We start from the raw sequence: 12,333 nt of genomic DNA, 5'->3' as shown, positions 1-12,333 counted from the left end.
TAACAATGTTAGAAAATGTGATGGAACTGACGGGAAAATAGAATCAATTTTTTACAACAGGCAGAATGAAAAGAATCCCTACAGTGCAGGATGCCGCCATTCGGCCCATCGAGTCTGCGCTGACAACAATCCCACCCAGACCCTATCCCTGTAACCCCATGTATTTATGGCACTAAGGGGCAATTTAGCATAGCCAATCAATCTGACCAAACTGGAACACCCGAAGGAAACCCACGCAGACACGGGAAGAATGTGCAAACTCCACACACACAGACACAAGGCCGGAACTGAACCTGGGTCCCTGGCGCTGTGTGCCACCGCCAAAGTAGCGATGAAAATCAGTGGACTGACAGATCAGTTGAGTTGGAATCAACACTTTAGAATGATATCAGTCCAAACTTCTGGGAAAACAACAGAATACTTGGGAATTTATACAAAATTAAGCATAATCTGAACAAAGAAAATGACCAAAGATAGTATATTTTCTAAATTGACCAATGGAGGATTAATTGATGAAGCACCAACATTGAACCTGTTTGGTTCCTAGTAAGTGAACTTAAAATAGCATAATGCTATTCAACTGTAATGATTTAGTTATAGGAAGCAAAATTATTACCTGCTTAATCAGGCTCAACCAGCAGAACACCTTTGCTATGTTTCTGTGCTTGTCTGTTTGCTGTACCGTCCAAATAAGTGTTTGGAAACAACATCTGAGATTGGTTCAAATTCAAGGACACATCAAGTACAATTTTCATAAATGGTGGGAATCGATGGTTTCCAGTATTGAATCATAGAATCCCTCCAGTGCAGAAGGAGGCCATTCAGCTCATCTAGTCTGCACTAGGAACCAAACTGGTTCCATGTTGGTGCTTCATCAATGAATCCTCCATTAGTCACTTCAGAAGATATACTGCACTGACTCATACCCAGGCTGACCCATAACCCCACATATTTACCCCGCTAATCTGCCAAACCTATTAATCTTGGAACATAAGGGGCAATTTAGTATGGCCAATCAACCTAACTTGTACATCTTTGGATTGTGGGAGGAAACCGGAGCACCTGGAAGAAAACCACAAACATGGGGAGAAGGTGCAATTTTCTCTCTCAAACACACACAGTCACCAAAGGCCGGAATTGAACCCAGGTCCCTGGTGCTGTGAGACAGCAGTGCTAACCATTGTGCCACTTTGCAAATAGTTTATTTTGTTGCATTCAGCTGTGTTAAATTGCTTATATTCTGAGTAAATCAGAAGGAATATCGAGAAAGGCGAATAACTGCCATTCCAGGGAACAGGTCATTTAGATCCCCTCCCATGTGTGGATCCTAGGATTATTCCTTCACAGCACTGTAGGTGTGCTTGAACCACAAGAAGGTGGTTTTACCCATCACTGTTTGGTCAAGGGCAATTAGGAATATATAATACATGTCGGCTGTAGCTCATCCCAAGAACAAGTAAAACAAAAATCAGTGGGGAAATAACCATCGCGCATTGCATTTCTCTACACGTCAAAATAAGTCACTAACTTATTGTAGATAATCAATGAGGCCACATTTGGAATATCATAGTTTTAGGCTTCCTCCTGTCAAAAAGACATTGATGAATCAGGTAAGGTTCAGTGAAGTGACAAGAATGAAGAAAAGTTCACAAAATTTGACTTGCTTCCATGGGCGAAAGAAAGCAAAGGGTCCAAGGCTGAAAATGTTGAGGAGGACAAAAATGCTTGCAGAATACAGGGACATTTAATATGGGGCGAGAGGAACGGTGAAATTCGAGTATTAATTACTCAACTAAAACTGAACCTTAGATTTCATTTTCCCCATAGGTTTGACTAATACAATAAATGTTGTACTGACAAACGCCTTTAAAATCAATTGGGGAAATATCCATTTAAGAATCCAGGTCAATCAAATCTCCCCTCATTCTTCTACGCTCCAGGGAATAAAGTCCTAACCTATTCAACGTTTCTCTGTAACTCAGTTTCTCAAGTCCCGGCAACATCCTTGTAAACCTTCTCTGCACTCTTTCAACCTTATTAATATCCTTCCTGTAATTAGGTGACCAAAACTGCACACACTATTCTAAATTCGGCCTCACCAATGTCTTATACAACCTCACCATAACATTCCAACTCTTGTACTCAATACTTTGATTTATAAAGGCCAATGTACCAAAAGCACTCTTTACGACCCTATCTACCTGTGACGCTACTTTTAGGGAATTATGTGTTCTGTATTCCCAGATCCCTTTGTTCTACTGCACTCTTCAGTGTCCTACCATTTACCTTGTATGTTCTACCTTGGTTTGTCCTTCCAAAGTGCAATACCTCACACTTGTCTGCATTAAACTCCATCTGCCATTTTTCTAGCTGGTCCAAATCCCTCTGCAAGCTTTGAAAACCTTCCTCACTGTCCACTACCACCTCCAATCTTTGTATCATCAGCAAATTTGCTGATCCAATTTACCACATTATCATCCAGATCATTGATATAGATGACAAACAACAATGGACCCAGCACTGATCCCTGTAGCACACCACTAGTCACAGGCCTCCAGTCAGACAAGCAATCCTCCACTACCACTCTGGCTTCTTCCATTGAAAGAAGTCTCACAACACCAGGTTAAAGTCCAACAGGTTTATTTGGTAGCAAATACCATAAGACAATGTCTAATCCAATTTACTACCTCTCCATGTATACCAAGCGACTGAACCTCCCTAACTAACCTCCCATGCGGGACCTTGTCAAAGGCCTTACTGAAATCCATGTAGACAACATCCACTGCCTTCCCTTCATCCACTTTCCTGGTAACCTCCTCAAAAAACTCTAATAGATTGGTTAAACATGACCTACCACGCAAAAAGCCATGTTGACTCTCTAATAAGTCCCTGTCTATCCAAATATTTGTAGATCCTATCTCTTAGTACTCCTTCCAATAATTTACCTACTACTGACGTCAAACTTACCGGCCTATAATTTCCCGCATTACTTTTTGAGCCTTTTTTAAACAACGGAATAACATGAGCTATCCTCCAATCATCCGGCACCTCACCTGTGGATACCGACATTTTAAATATATCTGCCAGGGCCCCTGCAATTTCAACACTAGTCTCCTTCAAGGTCCGAGGGAATACCCTGACCGGCCCTGGGGATTTATCTACTCTGATTTGCCTCAAGACAGCAAGCACCTTCTCCCCTTTAATCTGTATAGGTTCCATGACCTCCCTACTTGTTTGCCTTATTTCTATAGACTATAAACTATAGTTTTAAACAAATTATGGAAATCAGACATGTTCCATGAAAGCAATAATAAAGTTTAAAGTTTATTTATTAATGTCACAAGTATTCTTATGTTAACACTGCAATGAAGTTACTGTGAAAATCTCCTAGTCACCACATTCTGACACCTATTTGGGTACACTCGGAGAATTTAGCATAGCCAATGCACCTAACCAGCATGTCTTTGGGACTGTGGGAGGAAACCCATGCAAACACAGGGAGAACGTGCAGACTCCGCACAGACAGTGACTCAAGCCGGGAATCGAACCTGGGTCCCTGGCGCTGTGAGGCAGCAATGTTAACCACTGTGCTACCCTGCTGCCAATAAGAATGATTCACAGCATTTGTTTATATTTCAAAATTGCATACACAAAAACAACTCACATCCAGCTAAACGGAACGATGCTGGTTCTTTTACAGCACAGGAATCACTTCCCACCCTGCCGTTATTGCCCTCATTCTTTTCTCACTCTCAAACATCAACATGCCCAACTCTACCCCTGCCTCAGCTCTCATCTGCTGAAACCTGCTTGTTTTCTCCAGACTGGACTATTCCAGTGGACTCCTGGTCAAACTTACGTTCTACCCTCTATAAACTTAGATTTCAAACGAGTTTATGTCCATGCCATAACTTGCACCAAACCCTGTCCATCCATTACTGCAGTGTTCACACACCTACAGGGGCTCCTGCTAAAGCAATGACCCAGTTTGAAAATTTTCGTCTTTTCAAATTCCTCCATGGCCTTGCCCCTCCATATTTCTAATCTCTTGCCATTTGAATGGCCAGAGGTGCAGTTTTATAACGGATAGTCTGACCGTTGTCCGGTACCAGCTAATTTCACATTTGGTGTTTTGATCCCTTAGTCCACTTGCCTTATTAAAGCTGCAGCAGGAGCCTGTGCTCCTTCCTTTCCCCATGTGCCCATATTGCTTTTTCCCCAATTTGACAGGGATGTAAAAGTCAAGTTTGCTTCAATACGTTTCCCTAGCTGCTCCTGCCCTATGACGTTGTGTCTTCAATGGCGCATAATTACCTTGTTCGATGAAGTCACCCGATGTGTGCCATCAAGGTGTCCGGTTTTGGTGGCCTGTGGTGTTGGTTACCCTACATCACTCTCTTAACTAATTCTAGCATTCCCAGTTTTAATTGCTGCAGCATTGGCAGTGTTGGTTTCAGCTGCGTTTGCCCTAAGCTCTGGAATTCCCTATCTAAACCGCTCTTTCTGCTTTTAGGACTATCCTTAAAACCTAAAGCTTTGACCAAGCTTTGATCTACCTCCCCTTTTTTTTTCGTATGGCTTTATGAACAGAAGGGTCCAGAGGAGTAATTGTTTCACACACAGGGTAGTGAGTGTCTGCAACGAGCTGCCAGAGGTAGTAGCAGAGGCAGGTACAATTTTGTCTTTTAAAAAGCATTTAGACAGTTACAAGTTTAGATGGGTATAGAGGGATATGGGTCAAATTCGAGCAATTGGGACTGGCTTAGTGGTAAAAACTGGGCAGCATAGACAAGTTGGGCCGAAGGGTTTGTTTCCATGCTGGAAACCTCTATGTAACATGGGATTCAAGCACACAGATTGCATTAAGGTGAAAAAAACAAGGTCCCTTCACTGAATTGGCATCAAAGCTGCATAAACCCTTAAAGGAAAGCATACCTTCAAGAAACAAACTATTTACATAGAATACTCACAGCCGATACTCCATATCCCTGCCCTAATCGTGGCCTTGGCTTCTCAACACAGTGACTCAATAGGCTTGAATTGCTTCTCCTGACCACAGTCCTGGTCTCTCTCTCCATGAGGCTTCTGGTTTTTTCTCCTCCAGCCCCCACTCCCAGCTCAGGCACCACCTCCAGCTCTCTTCAATCCACGTTCGAGACTTAACTCCATCTCCATCCCTAGTTTGCTGAGAACTTTGGCTTCTGTTCCAAGGAGTGCCCTCGTGGGCTGAACAAATCCCCGGCCCAGCATCCTTCCAGGCCGACGACCTCTGCTGGTGAGGACCCAGGGCCCCAGCAAGGAATGTCCAGCAGTGGACGTGGCCTGCTCTGAAATCAGATGCCAGATGTCAGGCCACCAAGGCCCACTCACCTCCCCCACTACACACTTTTTTAAAGTTTAAAGCTTTTTCAAAAAGTTTTTAAAGTTTTAAGTTTTTTAACGTTTATTTATTAGTGTCACAAGTAGACTTACATTACCACTGCAATGAAGTTACTGTGAAAATCCCCTAGTCGCCACACTCCAGCACCTGTTCGGGTATACCAAAGGAGAATTTAGCATGGCCAATGCACCTAACCAGCACGTCTTTCGGTTTGTCGGAGGAAACCGGAGCACCCGGAGGAAGCCCACGCAGACATGGGGAGAACGTGCAAACTCCACACAGACAATGACCCAAGCCGGGAATTAAACCCGGGTACCTGGCGCAGTGAGGCAGCAGTGCTAACCACTGTGCCACCATGGCACCCTGCACAGTGGCATCCTACTAGCTTGAGAAGTGTCGTCCCACCAACTACCAAAACTATGCACATCACCTGGTCAATTTGAGGACATATCCAGGAGGACATTGTGGTCAAGCAACTTCACCAGCTCCAGGGATAGGGAGACCAGTTTGCTTGTCCCTTGACTTGCTTGCACTCATAAAGCTTCTGTAGTAACTATGGCAGGCTGCTGCTGTCCCCCCAATCCATGCCAGCACCTCAAAGCTGCAGACTTCTCTGAATATATATCCCTCTTCCCAGAATTTCCCGACAGGCTTTCCTGTACAGATGTTTCACCACAAACAATGCCTGCTCACTCCCATTGAGGCCTCTGGATGCCATGACCAACTAGGCAACCTCGATCCAGGCTTTAGCCGTGGGTTTGTTGTATGTCTCTGGTCTTCTCCCAAATCTGTCCAACTTCCTACTCAAAGACAGGTAGAACGTGTTCTTCCTTCACAGAGTCAAGGGAATACAGCTGGGGAGCCTCTATCTGTTTTAGGCCTTAAGGTTCAGTTTCCTCTGCGGGTGCCTTAGCCTCCAACAATACTTGAGCAACTTTAGCCTCCCTCATGGACATCGCCAGTTTCAGCTTTTCCACCATCTGCTCCAAACGGCCAGGCAACTTTCCATCTGGTCTGCCACGACCTGATGCCTGTGATGTGGAAGCTCACTTCTGTTACCAAATGTAATGTGGGGTTCAAGCAAATGGACTGCATAAAGGTTAAGAAAAATGAGGTTCCTTTATTCCACCGGCATCAAAGCTGTGTAAACTCTCAAGGGAAAGCTTAACTTCAAGAAACAAATTATTTACAGATAATATTCATGGATGATGTTCCAAATCTCTGTCCTATTTGTAGCCTTGACTCCTAGTGCACCTGGTTAGGTGTACTGGCCATGCTAAATTCTCCCTCAGTGTACCCGAACAAGCGCCGGAGTGTGGCGACTAGGGGAATTTCACAGTAACTTCATTGCAATGTTAATGTAAGCCTTACTTGTGACTAATAAATAAACTTTCAACAATGACTTACCGGGTTTGAACTCCTGCTCCAACCCTTGGTTCCAGTGTTACTCTCTTCTCTCCTAATGAGACTTTTAGTCCCCCCCCCCCCCCCCCCCGAGTCCAAGCTCCAAGCCGCCAGCTCTCAAGACCAAAACAGAAAATGCTGGGGAAAAAAAGTCAGCGGTTCTTGGAGGAAAAAAAAGCAGATTTAACATTCCGAATCCCACAGATGCTGCCAGACCTGCCGGGTTTCTCCAGAATTTTCTGTTTTTGTTTCAGATTTCCAGGATCCACAGTATTTAAAGCAGCCAGCATAATCAAGGACCCCACGCACCCCGGACATTCTCTCTTCCACCTTCTTAAGTCGGGAAAAAAATATAAAAGTCAGAGGTCACATACCAACCGACTCAAGAACAGCTTCTTCCCTGCTGCTGTCAGACTTTTGAATGAACCTACCATATATTAAACTGACCTTTCTCTACACCCTAACTATGGTTCTAACACTACATTCTGTATCCTCTGCTTTCCTTCTCCCCATGTACTCTATGAACGATATGCTTTGTCTGTATAGCGTGCAAGAAACAATACTTTTCACTGTATACTAATACACGTGACAATAATAAATCAAATCAAAGCAAAATATCTCCTGATATGGCAGAGTGTCTAATGGGGTGGCACAGTGGTCAGCACTGCTGCCTCACAGCCCCAGGAACCCAGGTTCGATTACCCGGCTCGGGTCACTGTCTGTGCGGAGTCTGCACTTTCTCCCCATGTCTGCGTGGGTCTCCTCCGGATGCTCTGGTTTCCTCCCACAGTCTGAAAGATGTGCTGGTTAGGTGCATTGGCCATGCTAAATTCTCCCTCAGTGTAACCCAAACAGGCACCGGAGTGTGGCGGCGAGGGGATTTTCACAGTAACTTCATTGCAGTGTTAATGTAAGCCTTGTGACATTAATAAATAAACTTTAAAACCTTTAAATATTGGAATGAGGGGGTTTATTATTTTACACGCACAGGTTATTGTCCAGGCAGCCTCCTGCAGGCCCAGGCCCAGGCCCCTCCCCTCAGCCACCATCCCAGCCATCGCCGTCTCCAGGGCAACCACAATGGCAGGCCTGACCAATGGATCCGGCATCATCGATGTGACTGCTCCGGGGGCTGAGCGACCTCGTGGCGCTCGATTGGTCGCGCGTTGTGGAGTCAGGAGCCGGCGGCGGAAAACAACATGGCGGCTCGGGAGTGAGGGGCCGAGCGGCGGCGGCGGCGGCTCCCGGGGACAGGGCCATGCCGGCTCGGCGAGTCTGAGGGCAGGGGTCGGCGCAGAGACAGGCAGACCGAGAGAGCTTTAATTTGTGGTCTCTGGGTGTTGGCGCGGAGCCGGGATGTGTGACAGTTACGGACGGGCCTTGCTGCGGGTGGCGGTGGCGCAGATCTGCCAGGCTCTGGGCTGGGACTCGGTGCAGGTCACCGCCTGCGACATCCTCACCGATGTACTCAACAGGTACATCGAGCAGCTGACCCGAGGCTGCCATCGCTACAGTGAGCTGTGTGAGTACCCGAGCCTTATTTATACACACACTCTCCCTGAGACAGCAATGTGCACCTGGACACACACACACTCCCTGGGAGAGCAATACACATCTAGACACACTCTCATATAGAAATATACACCCAGGCACACACACACACACACTCCCTCTCTCCCTGAGAGAGCAATGTGCACCTAGACACACTCTCCCTGAGAGACCAATACACATCTAGACACACTCATAGAAATATACACCGAGGCACGCACCCTCTCCCTGAGAGAGCAATGTGCTCCTGGACACACAACAGTCCCTGAGAGAGCAATACACATCTCGATGCACTCAGAAATATGCACCGAGGCGCACACACTCCCAGAGACAGCAATGTGCACCTGGACACACACACTCCCAGAGAGAATAATAGACATCTAGACATACTCTCATATAGAAATTTATACCCAGGCACACATTCTCCCTGAGACAGCAATGTGCACCTGGACACTCACACACTCTCTCCTGAGAGAGCAATACACATCTGGACACACACTCATATAGAACTATACACCTGGGCACACACACACCCTCTCCCTTAGACAGCAATGTGCACCTAGACACACACTGCCTTAGATAGCAATAGACATCTAGACACACACACAGAAATATACACCCAGGCGCGCACACACACTCCCTCTCTTCCTGAGACAGCAATGTGCATCTAGACACACTCTCCATGAGAGAGCAATACACATCTCGACACACTCACAGAAATATACACCCAGGCACACACACACACTCCCTCTCTTCCTGAGACAACAATGTGCATCTAGACACACTCTCCATGAGAGAGCAATACACATTTAGACACACTCACAGAAATATACACCCAGGCACACACTCTCCCTTAGACAGCAATGTGCACCTAGACTCACTCACACACACACACGCTCCCTTAGATAGCAATACAGATCTAGACACACTCTCTTACACAGAAATTTACACCCAGGCGCACACTCCCTCTGTCCCTTGGACAGCAATGTGCACCTAGACACACACACTCCCTTAGATAGCAATACACATCTAGACACACACACATATAGAAATTTACACCCTGGCGCGCACACTCCCTGAGACAGCAATGTACACCTGGATACACACACACACACACTCCCTTGGATAGCAATACACATCTAGACACACACTCTCTCAGAAATATATACCCAGGCGCACATACTCTCTCTCTCCCTTTGACAACAGGATATACCTAGACACACACACTCACTGAAAGAGCAATTTATACCTGCACACACATACACACCCATAGAGAGCAATATGCACCTAGGCACACACTCTCCCTGAGACAGCGATGTACACCTGGACACACACACACTCCTTTAGATAGCAATACACATCTAGACTCTCACTACAGAAATATTCACCCAGGCACACAGTCTCCCTCAGACAGCAGTATATAGCAAGGCACACACTCTCCCTGAGAGAGTAATATGCACCTAGGCACACACACTCTTTATCTTAGACAGCAATATATACCTAGACACACACTGTCTCTCTTAGACAGCAATACGCACCTAGGTGCGCACACTCCCTGAGGGAGCAACATATACCTAGGCGTGCACACACACTCTCTTTAAGACAGCAATATACACCTAAGAGCACACACTCCCTGAGAGAGCAATATACACCTAGGCACATGTTCTCTCTCTTAAACAGCGATATACACCGAGGTACACACACCCTCTCTCTTAGACAACAATATACACCTAGACGTACACATACACTGTCGCTTAGACAGCAATATAAACCAAGACATGCAATCACTCTTAGACAGTAATATTCACGTAGGACACGCACACTCTCTTTTAGACAGCAATATACACCTAGGCCCATACACTCTCTTATACAGTAATATACACCTAGACGCGCGTGTGCGAGTGCACACACACATGCACACTCTCTCTCTCTCTTAGACAGCAATATACACCTAGGCGTGCACACGTTCTCCCTTACACAGATTCTCAGACAGCAATATACACCTAGGTGTGCACACACAAATACAGAAACATAGATAGAGACTAGAATCAGAAGTAGGTCATTCGACCCTTTAAGCCTGCTCTGCTATTCACTTTATCTTGGCTGATCATATTCAATATCCTGATCCTGCCTTTCCCCCCATCCCTTGATCCTTTAGCCCGAAGAGGTATATCTAATTTCTTCTTCAAATCGTACAACGTTTGGCCTCAACTACTTTCTGTGTGATATCTATAATTCCACAAATTCACCACCCTCTGGGTGAAGCAATTCCTCCTCACCTCAGTTCTAAAAGGTTGACCCTTTTATCTTCGAACTATGACCCTTAGACCTGGACTCCCCAACCATCGGGAACATTCTTTCTGAATCTGTATAATCCTCTTAGAATTTTACAAGTTTCTGTCAGATCCCCACACTCTTCTAAACTCCAATGAATATAATCCTAACTGACTTAGTTTCTTCTCATATGACAATCCCGCCATCCCAAGAATCCACCTGGTCAACATTTGCTGCACTCCCTCTGTAGCAAGAACATCCTTCCTCAGATAAGGACACCAAAACGGCACACACAGTCCTCCAGGTATGGCCTCACCAACGCCCTATACAATTACAGTAAAACATCCCTATTCCTATGTCCAAATCATCTCGCTATGAAGGCCAGCATACCATTTACCTTCTTTACTACCTGCTGTACCTGCGTGCTTACTTTCAGTGACTGATGCATGAGGATACCAAGGTCTTGCTGAGTATCCACCTCTCTCAATTTACACCCGTTCAAATAATCTTCCCATTCTTGTTACCAAAGTGGATAATCTTGCATTTATTCAGATTACACTGCATCTGTCATCCATATTCCCACACACTCAGCCTGTCCAAATCATGCTGAAGCACCTCTGCATCCTCCTCACAGCTCACCCACTTCATATCATTTGTAGATTTGGTGATAATACATTTAGTTCCCTCGTCCAAATCATTAAATTCTTGTGATCAGTTGGGGTCCTAGCACAGATCCCTACGGTACACCACTAGTCACTGCCTGCCAATCGGAAAAACACCCATTTATTCCGATTCTTTACTTCCTGTCTGCTAACCAACTTTCTATCCATCTCATGACACTACTCTCAATCCCATGTGCTTTAACTTTACAAAGTAATCTGCTATGTGAGACCTTGTTGAAAGCCTTCTGAAAGTCTAAATAAACCACATCCACTGGTTCTCCCTGGTCAAGACACATTCTCTTAGACAGAAATATACACTTAGGCACCCATACACAAAAATGCACACCCTCTTAGATAGCAATACACACGCACAAACAAATACACACAATCTTAGACAGTAACACACATTTAGATACACACACACAAATATGCATGCTGTCTTAGCCAGCAGCGCACACACGCACACAAATACACACTCAGACAGCAATTCACACCTACTAGACATGCACACAAATACACACTCTCTCTTAGACACCAAGGCACACTTAGACAGGGATACACGCTTAGACACGCACATGCCTAGAAGCACACACCTGGATAACAATACACACCTGGACACACACTCTTAACACATACTAACCTCCACACAGACATATGAAACACGCACAAACATACTTAGACACACAAATACATACACTCTTAGACTGCAACACACACAGGTGTATTGATGCACACACATTTAAACAGCAACACACTTTTTCTTAGTCTGTGCAGTAATCATCAAGTGGAGATGCCGGCGTTGAACTGGGGTAAATATAGTAAGAAGTCTCACAACACCAGGTTAAAGTCCAACAAGTTTATTTGGTAGCACAAACCACTAGTTTTCGGAGCGCTGCCTGATGATGCTACCAAATAAACCTGTTGGACTTTAACCTGGTGTTGTGAGACTTCTTGCAGTAATCATCAAGCCAGACAATATCTTTAGTGGTGGCTAAATGGAGCTGTCTGAGTCACCATTGAACTTTGTCAGGGACAGTCTTCACTGAGTCATTGATTGGGATGCAC

At 45.3% G+C, this 12,333-nt stretch overlaps 2 protein-coding genes across 4 annotated transcripts in view; one reads left to right on the top strand and one right to left on the bottom strand.

Moving 5' to 3' along the window:
- kin (Kin17 DNA and RNA binding protein) overlaps nt 1-12,333 on the bottom strand; it is a 157,839-nt gene that overhangs the window by 49,685 nt on the left and 95,821 nt on the right. The gene's annotated exons all lie outside the window — the stretch shown is intronic.
- taf3 (TAF3 RNA polymerase II, TATA box binding protein (TBP)-associated facto) overlaps nt 7,946-12,333 on the top strand; it is a 199,504-nt gene continuing 195,116 nt past the window's right edge. The window contains exon 1 of one of the 2 annotated variants that reach the window (XM_078235917.1): nt 7,946-8,306. In XM_078235917.1, coding sequence (XP_078092043.1) covers nt 8,141-8,306 — 166 coding nt within the window. In that variant the 5' untranslated portion in view covers nt 7,946-8,140. The remainder of the gene's footprint in view (nt 8,307-12,333) is intronic. The other variant, XM_078235918.1, reaches the window with a different exon arrangement.

The sequence above is a fragment of the Mustelus asterias genome, chromosome 19 (genome assembly GCF_964213995.1).
Source record: "Mustelus asterias chromosome 19, sMusAst1.hap1.1, whole genome shotgun sequence".
NCBI lineage: Eukaryota > Metazoa > Chordata > Chondrichthyes > Carcharhiniformes > Triakidae > Mustelus > Mustelus asterias.
The sequence above is the reverse complement of the archived record's forward strand: the minus strand, read 5'-3'. Positions and strand labels throughout refer to the sequence as shown.